The 25,945-nt window shown below is 35.5% G+C and overlaps 1 protein-coding gene across 4 annotated transcripts in view; it reads right to left on the bottom strand.

Annotated features, from left to right (window-relative positions):
• The window catches only part of RAPGEF6 (Rap guanine nucleotide exchange factor 6), a 238,818-nt gene that overhangs the window by 175,774 nt on the left and 37,099 nt on the right, over window positions 1–25,945 (bottom strand). For all 4 annotated transcript variants that reach the window (XM_044664679.1, XM_044664676.1, XM_044664678.1 and 1 more), the window contains exons 3-5: window positions 23,454–23,510; window positions 22,493–22,576; window positions 15,831–15,900 (exon numbers count right to left, since the gene is read on the bottom strand). In XM_044664679.1, coding sequence (XP_044520614.1) covers window positions 15,831–15,900; window positions 22,493–22,576; window positions 23,454–23,510 — 211 coding nt within the window. The remainder of the gene's footprint in view (window positions 1–15,830; window positions 15,901–22,492; window positions 22,577–23,453; window positions 23,511–25,945) is intronic.

Here is a 25,945-nt window from a genome sequence, read left to right as displayed (position 1 = left end):
AGAGCAGTGACCACATCTGTCCCTGGATGATATTCTAAAACACCAAAAGCACCAAAAGCTTCCAGACCTCCAGAACTAACTCTGAAAAGGGTGGCACAAAAAAGCCTGAAGCTTCAGATAGTGCCATTCCACTGTGAGGTGAAGTGAGCAGAGCCCAACTCCAAAATTAAAGTTTGATTGGATGGTAGAATGTATAAAATGGAATATTATATAATAGGCAAAACTGGTCTCAACTGTTCCATAAACAAGACATTCTATCCCTTGGCTCTCCACATTTTCTATGGCTGATCTCATGCCTAAAATGTTCTCCCTCTTCTGCTCTTACTGACCTCCTAGGCTTCCTTTAATCCCAATTACAATTCTACCTTCTAAAGGAAGCTTCTCATGTCCTCTCATAATTCCAGGATCTTATCTGCTTTAATTATTTCCTATTTGTCTTCTGTATAGCTTACTTTGTATATTTTTTTATTTGTAGGTTGTCTTCCCCATCAAATTGTGAGCTCCTTGAGGGCAGATTGCTTTTTGCTTCTTTTTATAATCTCAGGACTTAGCATTTGCCTGGCATAGAGTGGGTGCTTAATAAATGTTGATCAATTAATTGAAAAGTAGCTAAGCCCAGGAGAGTCAAGATGATGGAGTAAAGAGAGCATTCCGGCCAAACTATAATCATTCTCCTCCAAACAACTTTAAAATACACTTCAAATTGAATTCTGGAACAGCACAGTCAACAAAAAGTCAGAGTGAGAAATTTTTTTCTAATACAAGACAATAGGTAAAGAAAGGTGGCACAAGAGTGGGAGCTGGTCTGGAGTATACATAAGCAGCAACACCAGTGATGGACCTTGGAGATAGCCAACAGTGGCAGCAACAGCTCTGGGAGCTCTCAGTCTAGAGGAGGAAAAAAGGATTGGACACCTAGTCAAAAGAAGTTTACAGGAGACCCTGAACTGACACTGAGCACAAGACCAGAAGCAATTTGGCAAGTCCAATGCTCACATGCAATTTGGGGTTGTAGTTCCAGGGAGAAGAGGAGCACTTGTGATCAGTCACAAGGGAGAAGGGAACCTGATCATACTTCCATGGCCAAGAGGTGTGCTAGGTCTTGTGGCAGCAGGGGAGCAGGGGTCCTTCATGAGTAAAGAACAGAGAGAAGTGACCACATCCATCCCTAGATAATATCATCTCAAAAAGCATCAAAAACTTCCAGACCCCCCCAGAACCAGCCCTGAAAACAGCACAAAAAAAGCCTAAAGCTGAGGAGAGTGCCATACCAACATGAGGTGAGCAAAGCCCAACATTAACTTTTAAAGTCAAGAAATAGGCTGGAAAAATGAGCAAAAAAAAAAAAAAAAAAAAAAAAAAAAAACCCTGACCATAAAAATGACACCATTATGGTAGGGAAGACCACAACAAAAACGTGCAAGATGATAACAACTATATTTAAAATTAGACATAAGCCCAGTAAGAATTCCTTCAAAGAGTTAAGGAGAAAAAGTGGTAGAATAAAAAATACTGGGGAAAATGAATGTGGTATAAGAAAATTATGAAAAGAGAACTAACAACTTGGTAAACAAGGCACAAAAGAAGAAAATAAACACATAAAAAAGCAGAATTGGATCAATTGAAAAAGAGGAACAAAGGCTCATTGAAGAAAATAATGCCTTAAAAATTAAAATTAGACAAATGGAAACTAATAACTCCATGAGGCATCAAGAAACCATAAAACAAAATCAAAGAATGAAAAAGTTGAACAAAGTAGGAAATATCTCACTGGTTAAGAGCTAACTGAGAAATATATTGACGAGAGAGAATTTAAGAATTAGATTATATAAAAGCCATAAATTTTTTTAAGTGTCTCAGCATCCTTCAAGAAATTATTCAGGAAAACTACCCTGATATCTTAGAACCATAAGGTAAAATAGAATTTTTCAAAGAAAAATTCCGGGAATATTATACCCAAATTCCAGAGCTCCCAGGTCAAGGAGAAAATATTGTAGAGAGTCAGAAAGAAACCATTCAAATACCATGGAGCCAGAGTCAGGATCACATACTATTTAGCAGTTTCCACATTAAAGGGGCAGAGAACTTAAAATATGATATTCCAGAAGGCAAAGGAACTAGAATTACATCCAAGAAAAACCTACCAGCAAAACTGAGTATACTCCTTCAAGGGGAAAAAACTGACATTTCATGAGAGAACTTCCAATCAATCCTGATGAAAAAAACTGAGCTGAATAGAAAATATGATATTCAAACTAAGACTCAAGAGAAGCATAAAAATGTAAACATAAAAAAATCATAAGGGATTCATTTGGGTTAAATTCTTTACATTCCTATATAGGATGATGATACATGTAACTCCTAAGAACCTTATTATTACTAGAGTAATTAGAAGAAATCTACATAGACACAGGGCATGAGTGTGAGTTGATTGTTTTGAGATGATTTTTTTAAACTAAGGAAAAAGAGGGATGCACTGGAGAGGAGGAGGAGGAAGAGGAAGGGAGAAGAATAGGGAAAATTATATCATATAAAAAGGTGCACAACGAAGAGTTTTACAGTGGAGAAGAAAATAGGAATGGGTTGAAGGGCAACACTTGAACTTCACTCTAATCAGAATTAATTTAAAGAGGGAATACACACACACTCATTCACTCAAATGGTTATAGAAATCCACTTCACAGGAAGGAAATGAGGGAAGTGATAAAAGAAAGCAGATTAAGAAGCAAAACAGACATTTGAGGAAAGAGAGGGTAAAAAGAAAGATAAACATAAGAAAATAAGATAAAGGGAAATAAATATACAGTAATCATATCTGTGAATATGAATGAACTCTCCCATAAAATGAAAGCAGATAGAATGAATTAAAAAACAGAATCCAACAATATATTGTTTAAATAAGAAACACCCTTAAAACTGAAAGAGTTAAAATGAAGGGCTGACAAAGATTCCAGCTTTTAGACTAAGAACTCACTCTTTAACAAAAACTTCTAGGAAAATTGGAAAACAGTATGGCATAAACTAAGTATTGATCCATATCTCACACCCTATACCAGTGATGGCAAACCTTTTAGAAATGGAGTACTGGGACTTGCTCCCACCTGCCCCCCTCCCAAGAATGAGTGCTGTGCCACCGCCCCCCCCCAAGACACTATATGCCATGCTCACCCTTTACCCCACACATGAGATTGAAGAAGCACTCCCATTGAGCTACTGGATAGGAGAGTGGCACAAATGCTCTGCTCCTGTCCAGCTCTACCAGGTACCTGTGAGGCATTCCCCTCAACCCCTGTGTACTCCCACTGGAATGCTGGACAGAGGGACAGAATGTGAAAAAACATCACCAGACACTGTGGAGAGGGGGAAGGGACCACCCAAGCCCCTCTGCCTTAATGCCCACAGAGAGCACTCTGCATACCATCTTTGGCACTCATGCAATAGGTTCACCTATAACAAGATACAGTCAAAATGGATATTTGATTTAGATGAACCATATCTAAATTATTTACTGCCTTACAGACCAAGTATATATTCAAGCACATGAGGAAATAATTTTTTTAATTTAAGAAAAGTATATTTGTTTAACTTTTTTAAAATTGAAAATTTTGGAACTACAACTAAAATATTTAATTTATTGCATAAACTTAGACCATAAAGGGCTTTCATATTACCTAATACAACCCCTTTGTCTTATAGATAACAATGCCCAGAAGGGATAAAAAAATCTATCTACCCAAAGTCCCATAATCCCACAGATAGCAAACAATAGACCTGAGCTTACATCTCATTTCCTCTAACTCCAAACCAGTGCCTTAGTCACTACATACAGGCAGCTTGGTAGCTCAGTGGACAGAGTACTAGGTCTGGATTAAGAAAGACTAGAGTTAAGAAGGAGTCCTACCAAATTCCTTTTATGACACAAATATGGTACTGATTCCAAAGCCAGAGAGATCAAAAACAGAGAAAGAAAACTACAGACCAATCTCCCTAATGACCATAGATGCAAAAATCTTAAATAGAATATTAGCAAAGAGATTCCAGCAAGTAATCAAGAAGATCATCCACCATGATCAGGTGGGATTTATACCAGGAATGCAAGGTTGGTTCAACATTAGGAAAACCATCCACATAATTGACCATATCAACAGTCTAACAAACAAAAATCACATGATTATCTCAACAGATGCTGAAAAAGCCTTTGACAAAATACAGCATCCATTCCTATTGAAAACACTGAAAAGTATAGGAATAGAAGGACCTTTTCTAAAAATAATAAACAGTATATACCTAAAACCATCAACAAGCATCATATGCAATGGGGATAAATTAGAAGCCTTCCCAATAAGATCAGGAGTGAAACAAGGATGCCCATTATCACCTCTATTAGTCAACATAGTACTAGAAACACTAGCAGTTGCAATTAGAGAAGAAAAAGAAATTGAAGGTATCAAAATAGGCAAGGAGGAGACTAAGCTATCACTCTTTGCAGATGATATGATGGTCTACTTAAAAAATCCTAGAGAATCGACTAAGAAGCTTGTAGAAATAATCAACAACTTTAGCAAAGTTGCAGGATACAAAATAAATGCACATAAATCATCAGCATTTCTATACATTTCCAACACATTAGAGCAGCAAGAGGTAGAAAGAGAAACACCCATTTAAAATCACCCTAGACAATATAAAATACTTAGGAATCTATCTACCAAAACAAACACAGCAATTATATGAAAACAACCACAAAACACTTTCCAAACAAATAAAACTAGATCTAAACAACTGGAAAAACATCGATTGCTCATGGGTTGGACGAGCTAACATAATAAAAATGAACATTCTACCCAAATTAATTTACCTATTTAGCATCATACCTATCAAACTACCAAAAAACTTCTTTACTGAATTAGAAAAAACTATAACAAGTTTCATTTGGAATAACAAAAGATAAAGAATATCAAGGGAAATAATGAAAAAAAATGTTTAAGCCTTTAAGTTCAATCAAAATATATATATATATATATATATGTACATATGTATGTACATATATATATATGCAGTGACCTATGCTAGGCACTGTGGGGAGACAAAGATCATAAGATACAATCCCTGCTTTCAAAAAACATAGTAAAATTGAATGAATGAGACAAAATACAAAACTACAGTACAAAAGAGAATGCAAGTGCCATTAAAGGTATAACAAATTAAGGGGGAGGGTAACTAACCCATTTCCTAAATTTTACAATACTGGCCACTCTCTCTTCCTAAATATTTTCTCTTTTCTGAATTCATTATACTATTCTTTAGTGGTTTTCTTTCTGTCTATAAAGTCTTCCATCTCCTTTATTGATTAACCACCTACATCATATGCACTATCTATGGATATAACAAAAGGTCCAAAAGGTTATAAAACAATTCATACACTCTACCTAATAATACGACTATTAGGTCTATGTCCCAAAGATAAAAAATAAATGGGAAAGGACTTACTCATACAAAAATATCTATAGCTGCTCTTTTTGTGGTGACAAGGAATTAGAAAACTAATGTAATGTCCATGAATTGAGGAATAGCTAAATAAATTGTAATATATGATGATGATGGAATACTATTGTGCTATAAGGAAAGAGGAACAGGATGATTTCAGAAGGAGTTGGGAAAACTTTAATGGACTGATGCAGAATGAAATAAGCACAACCAGGAAAATACTGCATGCAGTAACAATATTGTCGAAAGATCTACTGTGAGCAATACAATGATTAGGACAATTCTCAGGGACTTATGACAAATAATGCTATTCACCGCAAGAGAAAGAACTATTAGAATAGGAATACAGCTGAAAAAACAAAAGTTTTCACATGTTTATTTGGGTATATGCTTTGGGGTTCTGACTTTATAATACTATTCACTAATAAAAATGAACAATATGCAAATATATTCTGATAATACAAGCATAACCTTAATTGAATTATTTGCCAACTCTAGGAGAAGGAAAGGAGAGAGGGATCATATAACAGGGAAACGTGAAAATTTCATATTACATGTAATTACAAACATATATATATAGATACGTTACATTTTAAAAATAGTGTACAAAAAAGTAAATTTAAGTTGCATATTATTTGTATGTCTTTATATATGTATGTATTATTTCCTTCATTTAGAATTTTTGCTCCTTGAAGGCAACATGCTAGTTTAAAGTATGTCATCAGCACCCAGCACAATACCTGAAACATATAACTATACTCTCTTCAAAGAAAAAAAAAAAACCTTACCTTTCTTCCTTAACACGGAAAAATTTTATTAACAACTTTTAAAAACTAATTGTAACAAGATTGGGATGCAGAGTGGGAAGAGTGCTGCATATCATAATATTTAAGGATATATTAAGTTTTAACACCACTCTAATAAAGAAGATATAAAAGAAATAAGATATTCCTCCTCTCATTTAGAGGATAACAATCTATATAAGACCATAAGACATAAGCAACACAAATACTAAAGAATAATTATGTTATAGTACATTTATGTAACATTTGATAATTACAAAGTGCTATTACATACTTATCTGAAATGATCCTATGGAAGGTAAGTGATAAAGAGTTTTTGTCACCATTTTTCAATAGAGGAAACTATGGATTATATTTTAGTGATTTATGTGAGTTAACATAGCTGGCTAATTTTCTGACACCAAAACATGTCCTGCTTCTACTACAACTTGCAAAAAAATATAAGATTATGAGCCCAAATGAATGACAAAGACATCCAGATACTATTGTTTAGGAAGATAGAGAGTAAAGGGTACTTCATGTGAGCTAAATAAATCAAAGATGGCTAGCGTATGTAGTCAATAAATATTTCTTGAATTAAGAAAATCTTTTATCTTTATGTTTGGCTTTATCGTTGGATAAAAAGATGGGGAGAGGGAATTCTATAGGAGGGGATCAGTTTTCTAAACTTCAAGTTCAGAATGAATATCATGACATAATCTGTAGTGTATGAACACAGCTACCTTTTGAGAAATGGTGATAAAAAGAGTGGATCAAGTCAAATCTCTATTAAGTAAAAGAGGCAGGTAGAGAAGAACCAAGGCCAATTTGAAGATCAGTATTCTTTTCCACTCTCTATGGTGATATCTTTAGTTTACCTAAATTATGAATTATTTAAGCTTCTCTCAGAGTTGTAACTCTTCCCTAATGTCTCTTTATCATGCTATAAAGACTGAAAGTATCAATAAATGTTGAAAGTATTCAATAAATGTTAATGAAACTAAATAGTAATTGAAGAACCACTTATTAAAAACTCAGCGAAAAAAGACAAAAATCAAGTAAAAGCAAGTAAAGGGACTATCCCACTGGACAAGGTGTGAAATGTAGGCAGTGAGTATGGATTCCAACGCTATAAGGAGGCAAAACTGCACTAATAAAGTACAAGCTGATGACCCTTTCCCCCATACCACCTACTCCAGTTAGAGCAAGGGGCCAGGTAAATCACCAAATTCTCCAGGGCTTGATGAAAATAACACAGACTGACCCCTGAGGACTGTGCCAAGCCTTAGCAGTAAGACTTATGGCTGAAGAGCATGGAGCTTGGGCAACAACTAGGCTGGCCATAGCTGAGGCAGGAGTGGCTGAGAAGATAGCCTCAGGACAAAATACACAGTGCAGCTGAAAACCAAGCAGCAAAAATGGAGGAAAATAACCTCAGGGTAAAACACTTTAAAGCACCAGCTACATAAAGAGCATCACAGATCTACCTTCCCTCAATCAGGTTTCTGACAAGGAAGGGAAGAGATTACCAAAGCAAAGTCCTGCAAGACAGAAGCTAACAAAGCAATGACTACCAACATGCAGGAACCCCAATCCACTTGTGGCAAAAGGAATAAGTAACTGCAAAAAAAAGCCCTTGACCCTGGAAAATTTCTATGGAGAAAAAGAAAAATACAGAAGCAACAGCAGAGAATGAAAACCAAGCAGACACACCCAAACTTTCCCCCTCCAAAAAAAAGGAAACTGGTCACAAGCTATCAAGGAACTCAAAAAGGAGTTCAAGAACCAAGAAAGACAGAAGAAAAATGAGAAGAAAAGTGGGAAAAAGAAATGAAAGTAATACAAAAAAGAAAATAACAGTTTAAAAGACAACATTTCCCATGTGGAACTAGAGACACAGAAATCAAATGAAGTAATAATAAGCAAATTGGAGACCAGAATTGACCTCCTGGAAGCCATGAAAAGCAAGACAGACCAAACCAAAAAAGAAAATCAAAAGATCATAGCTGAAAATCAGTCTTTAAAAACTAGAATTGGGCAAGTAGAAGCTAATGATCGCACAAGACAGCAAGAATTAATAAAGCAAAATCAAAAGAATGAAAAAATAAAAGGAAACATGAAATATCTCATTGAAAAGACAACCAACCTGGAAAACAGATCAAGGAGAGACAATCTGAGAATTATTGGTCTACCTGAAAGCCTGAAACAAAAAAACAAAAAAACAAAAAAAATCAAAAAAAAAAAAATCCTTGATATCATATTACAAGAAATTATCCAAGAAAACTGCCCTGATATTCTTGAACAAGAGGGCAAAATAGACATCGAAAGAATCCACAGATCACCCCCTACATTAAATCCCCAAAAGACAACTTCCAGGAATGTTATAGCCAAATTCAAAACTTCCAGGCCAAGGAGAAAATACTACAATCAGCCAGAAAGAGAGAATTGAGATATCAAGGAGTCTCAGTCAGGATTACACAGGATCTGGCAGCTTCCACACTACAGGACCGCAAGGCTTGGAATATGATATTCAGGAAGGCAAGAGAATTGGATCTACAACCAAGAATCACCTACCCATCAAAACTGACTATATACTGTCAGGGGAAAGTATGGGCATTTAATAAAATAAATTGAAGATTTCCAAGTATTCCTAAAGAAAAGACGAGAACTAATTAGAAAAATCTGATTTCCAATACAAAATTTAAGAGAACAGAAAAAGGTAAACAAGAAACAGAAGGAAAAAATTTAAAGGTTTCAACAAGGTCAAATTGATTATATTCCTATATGGAAAAATGATATCTAGAACTCTTAAAAACTGTTTTCATTATCATAGAAGATAGAAGAAATATTCATAGACAGACATTGTGGTATTAAGCTGTTTAAGATGATATGTAAAAAAAATTGGGTAGGGGTACAAAAAAAGAGGATGGTATTAAGGGAAACTCAAAAGAAGAAGTAAAATAGGATAAATTATATCAAATAAAGAAGCACAAGAGAGGGAGGAGAATACTATTATAAAAAGAGGAAGAAGAGAGTGGTAATAGGTAATACTTAAACCTTACTCTCAGTGAAATCAGTTCTGAAATGGAACAACAGCCAGATCTATTGGGGTATAAAATTCTATCTTATTGATGTACTATGAAATTAGAATCTATTACCCTAAAAACTATGATCCCCAGTAAAAACTGATTCCCAGCAAAACTATGATTCCCAGAACCCCACTCACTTCCTGTCGTTAAGAGCTGACGTAGCTCTCTTTTCGTTCCTATCGGGGGCTTTGGGGGAGCAGGCATTTCGAGCGGGTAGAAAACTTAGTCACATGGTTCTATTTTGTCAGATAAAAAAGTTTAAAATATAATACTTCAAGTATTGTACATTAATTTAAATCTTTCAGTACAGAACTCTATCTTACCCTAAAGAGAAACTGAAAAGGAATAAGGAAGGTAGGGATAAGGGATGGGGAATATTAAAAGAGAGGGAAAGGGTGCTCAAAGGAATAATAAACTGGAGGAATTCCATGTGAACTGGAAAGACCTCCAGGAATTGATGCAGAGCCCAAAGAGCACTGTACACAGAGACAAATACACTGTGGTAAAATAGAATGTAATGGACTTCTGTACTAGCAGCAATGCAATGACCCAGGACAATTCTGAGGGGCTTATGGAAAAGAACGCTACCCACATTAAGAGGAAGAACTACAGGAGTGGAAACAGAAGAAAAGCAATTGCTTGAGGAGGACATGATTGGGGATGTAGACTCGAAACTAACACACCAATGCAACTATCAACAATTTGGAAATGGGTCTTGATCAAAGACACATCTTAAAACCAGTGGAAATATACATCGGCCATGGGGGGGGGGGGTTTGCTCAGGGGTTGAAGGGGAAAGTAAGAGCATGAATTATGTAACCATGTGAACTTTTCTAAAAAATAAATATTAATAAATGTTTAAAAAAAAAGAGAGGGAAAGGGGGTGGGAGGATTAATAGACCTTAAAGAGAAATAGGAGGGGAATAAGAATGGTTGGGATGGGAAGGAAAGTAAAATAAGTGTGGGGAAAAGGAGGAGGGATTGAGAAGATGAGATTAATCCTTCCCTGCCTATTTTTACGTTTAATCACCAAAAGTATAAACACCACCACTTAATCTTCAAGTGGGGGAGGTTTGTGACACAGATAGGCAAGAGTGCATGACAATCAGAATCGACTAACTGCTCCCTGGGCAATTGTAAGCAAAGTTTTTGTTGTAATTGGTACACATGAAATAGGAGGAAGGCATAGGAAGTGACAAAAGAAATGAACTGGATAAATTACAAGAACTTCTGGGGAGCTCTCTCTTCAGCCTTGAACTGGATTTGGTGAGACTGTCCTTAAATTTCTCCTTTTGAACTACCATGTGCTGGTAGTTCCTTAGCTTCCCTGGAGGTACTAGCCTCTGGAGGGGCCCTTGATTGGGAGGAGGCCTCATGGGTAAAACCCCCGTTAATTCACTTTTAGGCTCTCTGGCTAGGGCCTCTGGAGCCCTGCCGGAATAAAGCCAAGACTTGAATACATAATCTAGTTCATTAAGCTAGATCTCTAATTCTGCCCTCTTTTCATTTTTCTACTTTTACTCTTTCCTATATCTTATAAATAAATTGCTAAAAAAATCATTTGGAATTGACAACCATAACTTTCCCCTTTACATTGTGGCCAAAGCAAAGGTTGTGAGGAGTACGCTCAAACGTCCTAAATTTTCTTGCCTTGCCTTTTCCTTTACTTTTGTTACTATCCCCAAGTCAGCTTTTTAATAGCATGTTTTGGGTCTACGATTCCTACCTGCTAGATCAAGGTAAGTTCAAACATTTTCTTTCTTTCTCCTTAAAATAAATATAACACAGCTGTTTTAATTTTAGAGACAGGGCCCCAAGATCTAACCTGGGGAACTGCTTCTCACCCCCCTTGCCTTAGGTGAAAAGCAACCCAAATTAGCTGTCACTCAGGTTTTCACCTGGGGAGGAATTCTATCTATCAGCAACCTTGCTGGCAATAAACTGGCTGGTTTGCCTTAAAGGCAACAAACAGGCTGCTTTGTTTCTTAACTAGATGTGAGGACCAAACCTGAGGGAAAGCTTTGAATCCCTCTCAGAAGGGAAGTAGCCCTGATCAGCACCCAAACAGAATTCCATCTCACACCCAAAAAAATCTCCAAAAAAACTGGATAAAGTCACTGAGCCTAGTTTAGTTGCTTGATATTAGAGATTCTTAAGCTGAAATTAAGTAAGTTTTAGTCTTGTTTTACTCCTATAAAACTACTTTCCTTTTTCAGAGCCAAACATGTCTCTAGAATTAACTTAAGTAAGAAGTGAAACCTAGGAAAATTAGTCAGGAAGAGCAGCATAAAAGAAAAAAAAAAAACTTGGGTCCTTTTTACCCTAAGAGGCTTTTAAGGCCCAAATAAAGGGAAAGGTAATTCATAAAAACTCCTTCTAACCCAGACCAACTAAAAGAAGCAGCTTTTTGCTAAAAGAGGAAGCACATGGTCTTTCGGTACTTGACTAAGTGTATTTCACAAGCAGTGTAGTACAAGTCCTGCTTCTTAACATATTTCAAGCCACAACCTTGAGTCTCACATTGGGTTCAAATCCTTTCCTATAGGCATAAAAGTTCAACAATCCTACCTGGATTGATTTGGTCCTTTTTTAACCTTATGCTCCTAGACACTGTAAAGATTCTTATCAATCCCATTGAGATTGGTTGGTCTCCTTGACCTTGTGCTTCTTGGCACTGTATAGTGGCTGTTTTATTCGCCTCTGGAATCAGACACAATCATTAATCATAGTCCCATAACATTTATCAGTTCATGGCAGGCTTCCATAGTCTAAAGCTTTTGGGTATGCACAGTTATCAAGGCTAATAGATACTATAAACTTATCCTTCAAGTCAAAAACATTAATACTGATTTCATGTATTTCAAGTACTACAAAGGATAGGAAAAAAATAAAAATCAAATATCTTACTGCAAATATAAAGAAAAAAAATCATTAAAAAGAATCATAATATCATAGTTCACATTCCATGTAACAATGTGTTAGCCAAACAGAGGCAGAACACAAAGGTTTCTCAATCAAAAATGAGATCTATTTCTCTTTTAACTTGGCCGTGATCCACAGTTTGAGTGTACGTGATTTTTTCACCAATTAAAAGCCTTTTAAAAACAGTAGTACATTTTTTGGGGCAGCTGGGTAGGTAGCTCAGTGGATTGAGAGCCAGGCCTAGAGATGGGAAGTCCTAGGTTCAAATCTGACTTCAGACACTTCCCTACTGTGTGACCCTGGGCAAGTCACTTGACCCCCATTGCCTACCCTTACCACTGTTCTGCCTTGGAGCCAATACACAGTATTGACTCCAAAACAGAAGGTGTTTTTTTAAAAATTTAAAAATTTTTTTTAATTAAAAACTTTTTCTAAAAAATTTTTTAAAAAGTAGTACAACTACTAATACAGATTCTAAGAAGTACCAAAATTCCCAAAATTAGTTGATTCTCTAGGATTTTTAAAGTAGACCATCATATCATCTGCAAAGAGTGATAGCTTAGTCTCCTCATTGCCTATTTTGATACCTTCAATTTCTTTTTCTTCTCTAATTGCTATTGCTAGTGTTTCTAGTACTGTGTTGAATAATAGAGGTGATAATGGGCATCCTTGTTTCACTCCTCATCTTATTGGGAAGGCTTCTAATTTATCCCCATTGCATATGATGCTTGTTGATGGTTTTAGGTATATACTGTTTATTATTTTTAGGAAAGGCCTTTCTATTCCTATACTTTTCAATGTTTTCGATAGGAATGGATGCTATATTTTGTCAAAGGCTTTTTCAGCATCTATTGAGATAATCATGTGATTTTTGTTTGTTAGACTGTTGATATGGTCAATTATGTGGATGGTTTTCCTAATGTTGAACCATCCTTGCATTCCTGGTATAAATCCCACCTGATCATGGTGGATGATCTTAATTACTTGCTGGAGTCTCTTTGTTAGTATTCTATTTAAGACACGTAACAATAAGTAACAAATCAAGAACAAGGGACTGCCCTTTGGGCAATCCAAAACAGTGTTGAGGCTGCCATTTGTCCACTTGAATTAGAGGTGGATACAGGAAGTGACAAAAGATGCTATCTCTCAAATATGCTGGTAACTTCTTGTGAAGGCAGTTGGCGCTTTGAACTTGGTGTAGAAGGATCTCTGGCGAGACCTCAGGCAGCTTCCCTCTGAATTGTCACGTGGGTAAGTTAGGCTGACTTCCCTTCACCTCTCTTGGTATTCTAGAATATCTACTCTCAAGGAGGCTTCTTTGCGGCTAGTAACCTTGTTTAATTTAGCTCTAAATCCTCCTCCAGGCTGGACCTCTGGTCTGGTGTCTCTCTGTCTCTCTGTCTCTGTCTCTGTCTGTCTGTCTGTCTCTCTCTCTCTCCGCCCCCCCCCACCACCTTCAACCTTCCTAATTGTAAATAAACTACCATAAAAGCCATCCTGACTTGGGTCTATTTTTAATTATGGAATCAATCTAAATCTGATTGATTCCTGATGACCACACCTTAAATATAAATAAATAAATAAATATTGTCCCCAGCTTTTGGGACAAGAACCCACTATTTGACAAAACTGCTAGGAGAATTGGAAACAGTATGGGAAAAATTAGGCTTAGATCAACATCTTAAACCCTAAGCCAAGATTAACTCAGAGTGGGTAAATGACTTAAATATAAAAAGGGAAATCAGAAACAAATTAGGTGAAAATAGAATAGTATACCTGTCAGATCTATGGGAAAGGAAGGAATTTAAGACCAAGCAGGAGACAGAGAATATTTCAAAATGTAAAATTAATAATTTGATTATATTAAATTAAAAAGTTTCTATACAAACAAAACCAAAACAAAATTAGAAGGGAATCAACAAATGAAAAAAAAAAAAAAAAAAAAAAAAAAAAAAAAAGACAAAGGTCTAATTTGTCAGAGGTTTTTGTTATAAAATTCCCCCCCCAATTTGTTGATTCCCTTCTAATTTATAAGGAGCTAAGTCAATTGTACAAAAAAAAACAAGCCATTTCCCAACTGAAAAATGGTCAAGGAACATGAATAGGCAGTTTTCAGATAAAGGAATCAAAACTATCAATAAGCACATGAAAAAGTGTTCTAAATTTCTCATAATTAAAGAAATACACATCAAAACAATGCTGAAGTACCACCTCACAACTAGCAGATTGGCCAATAAAACAGTAAAGGAAAATAATAAATGTTGGAGGGGTTATGGCAAAATCAGGACACTAATGCATTGCTGGTGGAGTAATAAATTAATCCAGCCATTCTGGAAGGCAATTTGGAATTATGCACAAAGGGTTTTAAAAGAATGCATACCCTTTGATAGAACAATACCACTGCTGGGTTTGTACCCCAAAAATATAATAAGGAAAAATACTTGTACAAAAATATTCATAGCAGCACTCTCTGTGTTGGCAAAAAAACTGGAAAATGAGGGGTTGACGCTCAATTGGGGAATGGTTGAACAAATTGTGGTATATGATGGTGATAGAATATTATTGTGCTGTAAGTATCAATGTAAGGAGGCTTTCTATATGAACTGGGAGAACCTCAATGGACTGATGCAGAGTGAAATGAGCAGAACCAGAAGAACACTGTACACAGAAAGTAAAACATTGTGGAAAAATGTAATGCAGTGGACTTTGCTACTAGTAGCAATGCAACAAGCCAGGACACTCCTAAAAGACTTATGTAAAAGAATCGGGAGTAGAAATGCAAAAGCAAAACATATGGCATCACTTATCACATGTATATATGGGTGATTTGGGGTTTAGGCTTTAAAAAAATCACTCTATAACAAAAATGAATAATATGGAAATAGGTATCAAGTGATAACACATGTAAAACCCAGTGGAATTGGCTTGTCGACTCAGGGAAAGGGGAGAGAAAAGGGGAGGGAAAGAAAATGAATCATGTAAACACTGAAAAATATTTTTAAAATAAATAAATAAAACAAAGTCATATTAAGATTACAATGAGATAATGTAAGTAAAGCACACTGAAAACTTCAAAGTACTATGTGAATGTCTATTACAATGAATCAGGTAAACACAGAAAAATATTTTAAAATAAAGTTTTTTTAAAAAGAAAGAAAAATCATAGCCTTTATTTCCTTGCTTTCAATTTAAACTTCTGACCATAGTAATAACTTAATTGGCATAAGCATCATATAACCAAGGTGGGAATTAGTCTATCTAGCCAACTTCCAAAGTTTCTATAATGTTCAAAGATGTTGAGTATGTGCTGATAAACAAGTCTAAATAAGACAGTGTTCCTAATGTTTGTACTGATAATATCTCTTATTGGTACATCTAGGTACACAAAGCATATAGTATTTATAAATGTTTTATCATTTATTCATTCATTTACCCTAGGATTCATTCATTTACTCTGCTGAAAATGCATGCAAAATGGGAATAGGGAAGGTCAGGCGAGAAAGCTGTTATTGAGACACATTAAAAAATATTCAACATACTTTAAGGTTCTTACCACAATCATTTCTGAAGGTTCTAATACAAGACAGTCACATCCTCTTTTTCCACCAAACTGTTTACCAAAACTGTGAAAACAAACAGAAAAAGTTTCTTTATCAATGAGGGATGGTGAGAAAAACAAAAGAGTAAAAAACCAACAATATCAGAATACCATCTGATAAACATTTTTTTAGTTGGTCCCCATTAGTGATATAAAAAGCCTCTGTACTTCAATATCTTGCAATTTACATTGAATTAAGAAAAATAAAACACTAAATAGTAACTGACATGAGAGCTTTTACATTTACAAAAACACTTCACAGACAGTATGCCCTTTGATTAATTTACAATAATCATATGATAGCAAATTTAAGTATTTTCAGCTCCATTTTAAAGATGAGAAAATAGACACAAAGTGATGAAATTATTTTTCCAAGGTCACAAAATTAGAAAAGTCACACTAGAGTCCAGATCTTCTGACTTGTAGTATATTACTTTCTCCTTTTATATTGCTTCTCTGCTGAATAAATCTTCTGAAATCATATTGAAGTAAAATGAAGAATATGATAAGATATGGTGTAAAATAAAAATGCAATTCACTCATATTTTTCTATTGTTCTAATCCTTGGTTGTTTTATTTTTTAAAAAGAGTCAGAAGTTAAAGAAAGCTAACTTTTCTAACTCTAATAAAAATAACCAACAAGTGTCCTATGGAGCATTCTTTATTACTTGACTATAAATTTTTAATACTCATATCAAATTAAAGAAGGAAATTGTAGGGTTGCTATGCTATTCATATATAATCTTGCCCCTTAAGACACTGAGTGGTTTTGGAACAAGTCATGGCAATTTATGTTAAAAACACAAACTTAAGAATCTAACTCAGAAAACTATTCAGAAGTTTTTAAAAAAGCATTCATTTTCACAAGACCTTTTACAGAAAAATAGTGGAAGAAACATTCTTCATTAGCCTATAAATTGAGCCCAATATAATGGAAATGTGATTATTCTAGATTATTCAAAAATTGATTATATTGAAGTCTGATGTAACTAAATTCTAATTATGCTTGGACAATAATTCACAATAAGGGAATTGCGTATAAGATGATCAAGGTAGATATACCAAAGAAATCAAGAAAATTCTCTATAACCAACCACAGATCAAACATCAGGGGAACAGTATCTACTGCATTTTAATAGTTATATACTTATGTTCTTAATTTTAAATGATGTATTACATACTTAGTTTTAAAAATTAATTTTGTGATATATTAGAAAGAGCACTAGACAGAATCAAAAGCAATGGGTTAGAATATCACCTGGGCAATGTACTAACAGTAAAGGCAATCACTTTAACCTATTTCTGTATCCAGTTTTCTTGATCTGTATCATGAGGATAATGTGATACCTACCTCATAGAGATAAAATAAGTTAATGTACTATAAAGATCAGGTGAGATAAAATATGCAAAGCAGAGATAAACATGAATAATTATTAGTACAATTATTTTAGAATGCACAGAAGTCACAAAGCCCATTTCTTCTTCGAAAAGTTGATGCTGGTAAGTCTATTCGAATTAAAACTAGTCTCCCTGCCTAATGCCTAAATGTCTAATAATAAGCATAAAACCTTTTCACTATAGTAAACTATTTGCTTTATAATAAAATTTATTCATGATATGAATATACCGACATATATATAAACATATACCGACAGAAATAAGGTAGTTACTTTGAATCAACAATCATTAAACTGCTTAAAAGGTAAGGTGTTACACTTCTGTATGAGATACAAAGTTTAGGCAAGTTATGAAATCTACTCTCTTTGAATTTACTAAATAGAGATAAGACAATGAAGAGATATGACAGAAATTACATAAGTCCAACAGAAAAGTTCCAAATGAAAAGTTGAGACTCAAAGGTGAAAATCTTTACAAACATGGAAAGGCAACACGGTAGGAAGTATTTAGCCATTAGCTACTTTGTGTTTATCTCTATTGTCTTTTATTTCTTTTGTACATGCTTTTAATTTTTTATTTAATTTCATTTTTTTCCCCAATTACATGTAGAAATAGTTTTCAACACTGCTAAGAAGTTTAAGTCTCAAATTCTCTACTTTCTTCCCCCCACATTTCCACCTGCCAAAGAGATGGTAAACAATCTGGTATAAATTGTACATAAGCAATTATGTTCAACATTTTTCCATATTAATCCTTTTGTGGAAGGAAACCTAGACCAAAAAATAAGAAGATGAAAATAAATTTGCTTTGGTCTAGATTCAGGCTCCATCTGGAAGCAGATGGCATTTTTTTCCCAAGAGTCCTTTGAGATTGTTTTGGATCACAATACTGCTGAGAATAACTAAGTTATTCACAGTTGTTCATTGTACAGTATTCCTGCCACTAAAGTGCAAAGTTCTCCTGGTTCTGCTTACTTTACTCTGCTAGTTCATGTAAGTTTTTCCAAGTTTTTATAAGCTTCTTCTACTCCACATTTCTTACAGCCCAACAGTATTCCATTACAATCATATACTATAACTTACTCTACCATTCACCAATTAATGAGCGACCCCTAATTTTCCAATTCTTTACCCCCACCCAAAAAAAGCTGCCTTAAATATTTTTGTACATGTAAGTCTTTCTCCTTTTAGGGTTTTTTTTTTATCTCTTTGGAATACAAAACTAGTAATGGCATTGCTGGGTGAAAGGGTATATAATACTTAATATTCCTTTGGGCATAGTTCCAAATTGCTCTCAGAATGGCTGAATCATTTCACAATCCCCGAACAGTACAATAAGTTTCTCAATTTTCCCATATCCCGCCCAACTTTTGTCATTTTCTTTTTTGGAATGGCTATAGAGAGCTTTAATTACTTTGAGAACTGCCAGTTCATATGCCTTGTAAAAAGGAATCTGCTTCCGTGGGGGGATGAGAGAGAGAGAGAGAGAGAGAGAGAGAGAGAGAGAGAGAGAGAGAGAGAGAGAGAGAGAGAGAGAGAAGGTCTGAGTAAAATTCCCTCTCTAGTCACCACTGAAGTCTCCTGATTACTTAGGGCAGTGATGGGCAAACTTTTTAAAGAGGGGGCCAAAGGACGCTTTTTGTGGTGGCAAAAAACTGGAAAATGAGGGTATGCCCTTCAATTGGGGAATGGCTTAACAAATTGTAGTATATGCTGGTGATGGAATACTATTGTGCTCAAAGGAATAATAAACTGGAGGAATTCCATGTGAACTGGAAAGACCTCCAGGAATTGATGCAGAGCCCGAAGAACACTGTACACAGAGACAGATACACTGTGGTAAAATAGAATGTAATGGACTTCTGTACTAGCAGCAATGCAATGACCCAGGACAATTCTGAGGGACTTATGGAAAAGAATACTACCCACATTCAGAGGAAGAACTACAGGAGTGGAAACACAGAAGAAAAACAACTGCTTGAATGCATGGGTTGAGGCGGACATGATTGGGGATGTAGACTCAAAACTACCACACCAATGCAACTATCAACAATTTGGAAATAGGTCTTGATCAATGGCACATGTTAAGACCAGAGGAAATGCACATTGGCCAGGGGTGGGGAGAGTGCGAGGGGGTGAAGGGGAAAGTAGGAGCATGAATCGTGTAACCATGTTAACTTTACTAAAAAATGAATATTAATAAATGTTTAAAAAAAAACAAGCCCAACAAAAATGCATAAACTCATATATTGAACATGTTCGCTGGCTTCAGCAAAAATATTTATTCTTTTTAAAAGTGAAATGTTGAAAACCACTGTGGAGATTTTCTTTAAAAATCAACCATTTGATGAAACTAGATTGTGAGCTCTTTGAAGACAGGGACTATCAAACATTTTGCCTTTTTATCTATTTCTACTGCTTAGCATATTGCCTGGCACATAGCAGGCATTTAATAAATGTTTATTGCCTGATTGAATAAATGACCTTAAACACAGGAAAAAAAATGTAATTTCGTGAGAGCCGTACAGTGCTCACAGTGCACGCTCCTGTAACAGCACCTGAAAAAAAATTGACTTTATGGCTCCTGCAGAAAGAGCCATACATTGCCGACCCCTGCTATAGATAATAGAGTACCACTGAAGATAGGGAAACAAAATGGTCAGACCTATACATTAGAAAAATAAGCCAAGTGAAGTAGGCAATATGAGGCAGGAAAATTAATTAGAAGACTACTTCAGTAGACCAGGAAAAAGAAAAGAAGATCTGAATTGCAGTTTTATGAATAGAAAGTGGCAAATATAGGAGGATACTGTAAAGGTAGAAATGACAAAATCTGGCAGTGAATTGGAAATATAAGGTAGTTAGAAAGCAAAGAAATGATACTAAGGTTGGAGATGGCATGCATTCTGAGAGCCTGGAAGGATGGTGATATCCTTGACAATTATAAGAAGGTTCAGAAGAGAGAGGGGTGTGAAAGCAAAGAAAATTAGTTTTGTTTTGTTTTTTGTTGTTTTTTTAAAAACCCTTAGCACCTTCCATGTTAGAGTCAATATTGTGTTTTGGCACCAAGGCAGAAGAGTGGTAAGGGCTAGGCAATGGGGGTTAAGTGACTTGTCCAGGGTCACACAGCTGGGAAGTGTCTGAAGCCAGAATTGAACCTAGGACTTCCCATCCCTAGGTCTGGCTCTCAATACAGTGAGCTACCCAGCTGCCCCCTGAAAATTAGTTATTTTAGATATATTGAGATTGACATTTTTACAGGACATTCAGTTCAAAAATGTCCAAAAGGCAGTTTAGCTTAGCAGAGACATTAGGCTGACTTTATAGATGTGGATGGATACTGTGAAGAGTAAATCAAGGGGGCAGCTGGGTAGCTCAGTGGATTGAGAGCCAGGCCTAGAGACAGGAGGTCCTGGGTTCAAATCTGGCCTCAGACACTTCCCAGCTGTGTGACCCTGGGCAAGTCACTTGACCCCCATTGCCTACCCTTACCACTCTTCTGCCTTGGAGCCAATACACAGTATTGGCTCCAAGACAGAAGGTAAGGGTTCTTTTAAAAAAAAAAAAAAGAGTAAATCAAACTTTTTTTTGTCTATCAATCAACAATTTTTAAGTTAATCAATCAAAAACTTAAGCAACCCTACTTACCACTAAGTAAGAGTGTTTACAAGTCACTTGCCAAAGTGGATCACAACTCCAGAGGTGATTGACCACTCCCTGGGCAGTGCTAAGCAAACTGAAAGACTGAAATTGGTTCCCATAAAGTAGAGGAAAGGACAGGAAGTGGCATAGAAAAAGTCCTGATCTTCTTGTCCAAAGGTCTTTGGCTAGTGACTTGCCTCTTGGAGATGGCTTCGGACTGGGACTTAGGCTTCAACTTGGGACCTTGGCTCTTGGACTGCTTCTTGGAGGACTGCTCCTGGATCTTCTCCTTCAGACTTCAGTGTTGGAAGACTTCACCCTGGGACTAGGACTTCACCTTGGGACTTGGCCTTCGGTCTTCTCCTCTGGAGTTTGTCTTGGGTGAGTGAGTAGCTGAAGACCACCAGATGTGGGGAAGCCCCTGCAGGGCTGAGCCTCACTTCACTAGAGAAGGGCTATTAGGTTTGTTAAAACCTGTCTCTTTAGCTACCTTTTTCCATTTTCACTCTTTCTACCTCTTTGTAAATAAAACTACAAAAGTCGAACCCCTAAATTTAATTTCTTCCAATACATAATCATGATAAATATCTGCATTAAGATGATAAATGAACCTGTGGAAGCTGATAAGATCATCAAATGAGATAATATAGAACAAAAAGAGAAGGAGGTGCAATACAGAACCTTTTCAGGTCACTGAAAAGTGAGTGGACAAAGCATGGATAAAAAACAATAAAAGAGAATGACAAAGAGGAAGGAAGGAAAACCAGAAGAAAATAATTTTGTAAAAACCTGTTGTGAAAGATGTGAAAGAAAAATGTCTTGAGAAAGAATATCCAGGAGAAGGAGCAAGTCAACAGAAAGGAAGGCACATGCTACACACATCTGCTACAAACCAGTCAAGAAGGGTCAGGATTGAATAAAGTTAAATAGATTTTTGTAATTTAAAAAATTGTCAGTGACTTCAGAGAAGGCAATTTCAGTCAAATGATGAGGTCAGAAGCCAGAATGAAAGAGTTCAGAAGAGAGTAAAAACACAGAAAGTAGATATATTGAGGTATTAATCAAAGATGACTTTCTCAAGTCTAGCCATGAAAGGCAAGAAAGCTATAATGAAATTTTAAAAAAGGACAATGATTACTATCTAGATAATATATGCAATGTTCCACACCTCCTGTCTACCATCTCTCACCAAGAAAAGAGAAAGAGACACACACTGATTTTCAAACTTCAGTTTCCAAAACTATTGTATGTATCTGAATTTGGCCATTATAGAAAGAATGTAGTATTTTAAAAAATAAGTACTACAGATGGAGTCAAACAATCATTTTGCTTTAGTTCAGTTTCTTAACCTTTTAGGGATCACTGACTCCTTTGGTAATATGATGAAACCTGTGGATCCCTTCTCACAATAACATTTTTAATGCATAAAATAAAGTACAGAGGATTACAAAAAGAAACCTATTATATATAGCCCCGAGAATAAAAAACCCCTGCTCTAATTTAAACACACAAAATAGTCTTATAATGAAGATTATTTAGCCTGAAATAATTGCTTTTAACAACACTCCTATAACATACCTTTGAGGAGCAAAAATTATAGAGTCTTTCATATATACAGATCCAGAAAGAAGAATATACCAACATCTGGCAATGGTTTCAGAGCTATAAAAAAGAAGAAATAATTAGTTGCATTTATTTAGTCTCAATACTAAATTAATTCAAACTTTATGTCATTAAAGGTCTTCAATAAATGCTCTCAATATAATGATTTAAAGGAAACTTTAAATTTCTAATCAAATGGAATGGGCTACTCAGATTTTTTCCAACATCTAGATTTAGCACATATGTCAAAATTGTTCAAAATTATATTTAACTGTTAGAGATCATTAATTTATCTGGCTAGAGTACTTTGGATATGGCCTAAAGGTCACATATCCCATTTCTGAATAGACTACTTAGTGTCACAGAATGAAATTCTGTTCTATAGTTAAGTAGTTACTCTGGTCTAATTACAAAAGAAACTAGAAGAATGCATGTGAAAAGTCACTTCATTCCATCTTATTAATAAAAAATAAAAAAATGTTTAAACCCTTCAAGTTCTCTTTCTATTAATCATGGGCCTAAGGTGTCACCTCTGTACCCAAAATACAATATAAATATACATATTTACAGTCCTCGAGTATTTAACATTTGCATATTGAGGCATTGTTTTAAAATTATATTTAGCAACAATCTAAACATCAAGTATACTAATGTCATTATGCTATAATTGTTCACTAACTAAAGAAATTAGGTAGCTGGAAAATTCTATTCATGTGGATAAGTTTTTTCCCTGCTTCCCCCTGGCAACCAGTACCAGTTTACCAGAATGTAGACCTAAAAGTAAACATGCTTTCCAATTTTAAATAATTCATAAAGGATCAAAACAGTTGATTTTAGTTGTTTATACAGTTTCTGTTCATAACAACTGATACCAAAGATAAAATCCAGTAACAATACATAAAAACCATCTTTTTCACCTCAACTTAGTAACACTTACCAAAAAAGAATTTGATTGCCATTATATCTTTCATACCGTGCTCTTGCAGATATTAACCTAATATACAAAAAAAGAAGTTAAATCAGTTGTAATGATTCAAGTTAAAGGAGCACCTTTTACACAAGATGAGCTAACACTGAACAGTAGTGCCTTACTAGATCTAATCAGTGTAAACCTTATCATCTGTTTGAAGTGATATTTTTATAATTATTAAAAAACAATAATCATATGCAATATATTTACTAAACTCCTTTCTAACATTAAATCACACATCAATTTATCACTAAAATATTAAATATGGCTTAGACTCTATTTTAAAACAGTACTTCAAGCTACTCATTCCTTCTCCCCATTTTGGGTCCTTATCTGACTTATAGTAACAATTTAATCATTTCCATTACCCTGAAAAAATTAAAAATCCACACTCTCTAACTTCTTTTTATCTAGAGCTTTTCAGCAAAAAATACCCAAGTCATAGTGAGAAGCTTTGAAGAATGTCAGGGTTACTGAAAGACAAAGAAGGTCAGCTCTGGAACTCAGAATCAGCTAGATGGGGGGAAAAAAATAGCAGGCCAGTCAGCCACAAGCAGACAAAAAAAATCAAGAGAAATGAGGACAGCAGCAACAACTCAGAGGCAATATAACCACAACAAAAGAGATGAAACCAGGAGACAATATGAGTCCACATCTAGAATACTGAATCACCATTTATATGATACTCAATCCCAAAGAACATACATCACAAGATGCAATAGAATCAAAGGATCATAATAAGATCATATACTAAAAGCTAGAAGGGACTTAGAGGTCATATCGTTTTTGTTTTCTTGCAAATGAAGGAACTAAGACACAGAGTAGTTAAGTGACTTGCCAAAGATCACCAATTATAACAGTAAGAATCCCCACTCAGGTCCTTTGACTCCATATTCAGCATGGCAAAGTCAGCACTTGCAGATAATTGGAAATCTCAGTACAAATTCCTCAACCACCAAAAATGTCCTAAGACCATTATCCTGACCAGAAGCACATACATGTTCAGAGAATTCACACCAATTTTAACATTATGCCCAAAAAAATGTAAGCTCCATTACTGCTCAAAAAAGTCCCCACTAAAAAAATAAGAAGTCTCCACTGCATCCTACCCCAGATAATAGCCACCTGTCTGGAATAGTTAGAAAATTTACTACAGATCAACATATCTCTCTTTAAATAAACCAGAACCTGAGCTCAAAATCTGTCCTCAATGTACAGTTTTTTATACAGAATGTTACAATATTATTCTTCATCAATATTATTAGCAATAACATGGATATGCATATCATATATTAAAATTTAAAAAGTACTTTATGTCCCTTATTTCATTTAGTCTCCAAAACTATTTTGTGAGGTGTTATGAGTGTCATCACCATCTCTTTACTCTTCAAATTTTCTTTACTTCTTTACTCTTTACTTCTCCCAAATCCCACACATCCAAGTCAATTGCCAAATCCTTCAGTTTCTATTACCAAAAAATCTCTGATACCCAAGTACTTCTTATTCACATAACCAACCACCAGCTTAAGTTCAGGCTTTCATCTCAGACTTCTTCAGATCCTTTTGTTGAACGACTTCAATAGTCTCCTATCTAGTCTTCTCGTCTCAATTCTTCCCTCTCCAAACCATCCTCCACCCAGCTGCCAAGTAATTTACCTTAAGCACAATTCTAATCATGTTGCTCTCTTACTAGATAATCTCCAGTGTCTCCCAGATGCTTCTAAAATCACAAACTTCTATTTGGTTATTAAAGCCCTTCACCCCTGGTCCCAATCTATTTTCCATCCTCTTTACACATTATTTTCCTTGTTTACCCTGGCCTTGTCTCTATTACTCACACGAAGCCTTGTGCATGCTTTTACCCTAGCAATCCTCCATGCTCAGCATGCAGAGCATGTGCTCCACTCCTTCCTTACCACTTCCTCAGAAAGTCTTTGCCTATCTGCCTTCTAAGTGAAATCTTACTTTATTCCCTTCTTTCAACTTCCTTGTATTTAACTACTTTGTATTTACTTTTTTGCATTCTTAATATACATATTGATCCTATATATCAGTGGTTCCCAAACTTTTTTGGCCTACCGCCCCCTTTCCAGAAAAAATATTACTTAGTGCCCCCTGTCACATACTATCACCGCCCTCTTACAGATATTCACCGCCCCCAAATGCACCTGTGACCATCACCGCCTCCCTGGATCGCTGCAGCACCCACCAGGGGGCGGTGGCAACCACTTTGGGAATCAATGCTATATATACTTATAAAGACACTTTGCTCCCCCCTGCCAAGAGGGCAAGAGTGATTATAATTTTTCTTCATATCCCCAAGGCTTAGCATGGTGCCTGATATATAGAAAGTGTTTAATAAATGCTCATTGATCAACAAATCTCCCTTGTACAGAACACTCAGAAAGTAACACATCAGAGCACAGTAGATTGTCTAAGAGACTTGAGAGTAGGGAAGG

This window comes from Gracilinanus agilis, chromosome 2 (assembly GCF_016433145.1).
Source record: "Gracilinanus agilis isolate LMUSP501 chromosome 2, AgileGrace, whole genome shotgun sequence".
In the NCBI taxonomy this organism is placed as follows: Eukaryota; Metazoa; Chordata; class Mammalia; order Didelphimorphia; family Didelphidae; genus Gracilinanus; species Gracilinanus agilis.
Note: the sequence above shows the minus strand (reverse complement) of the source record. Positions and strands in the feature narration are given on the sequence as shown.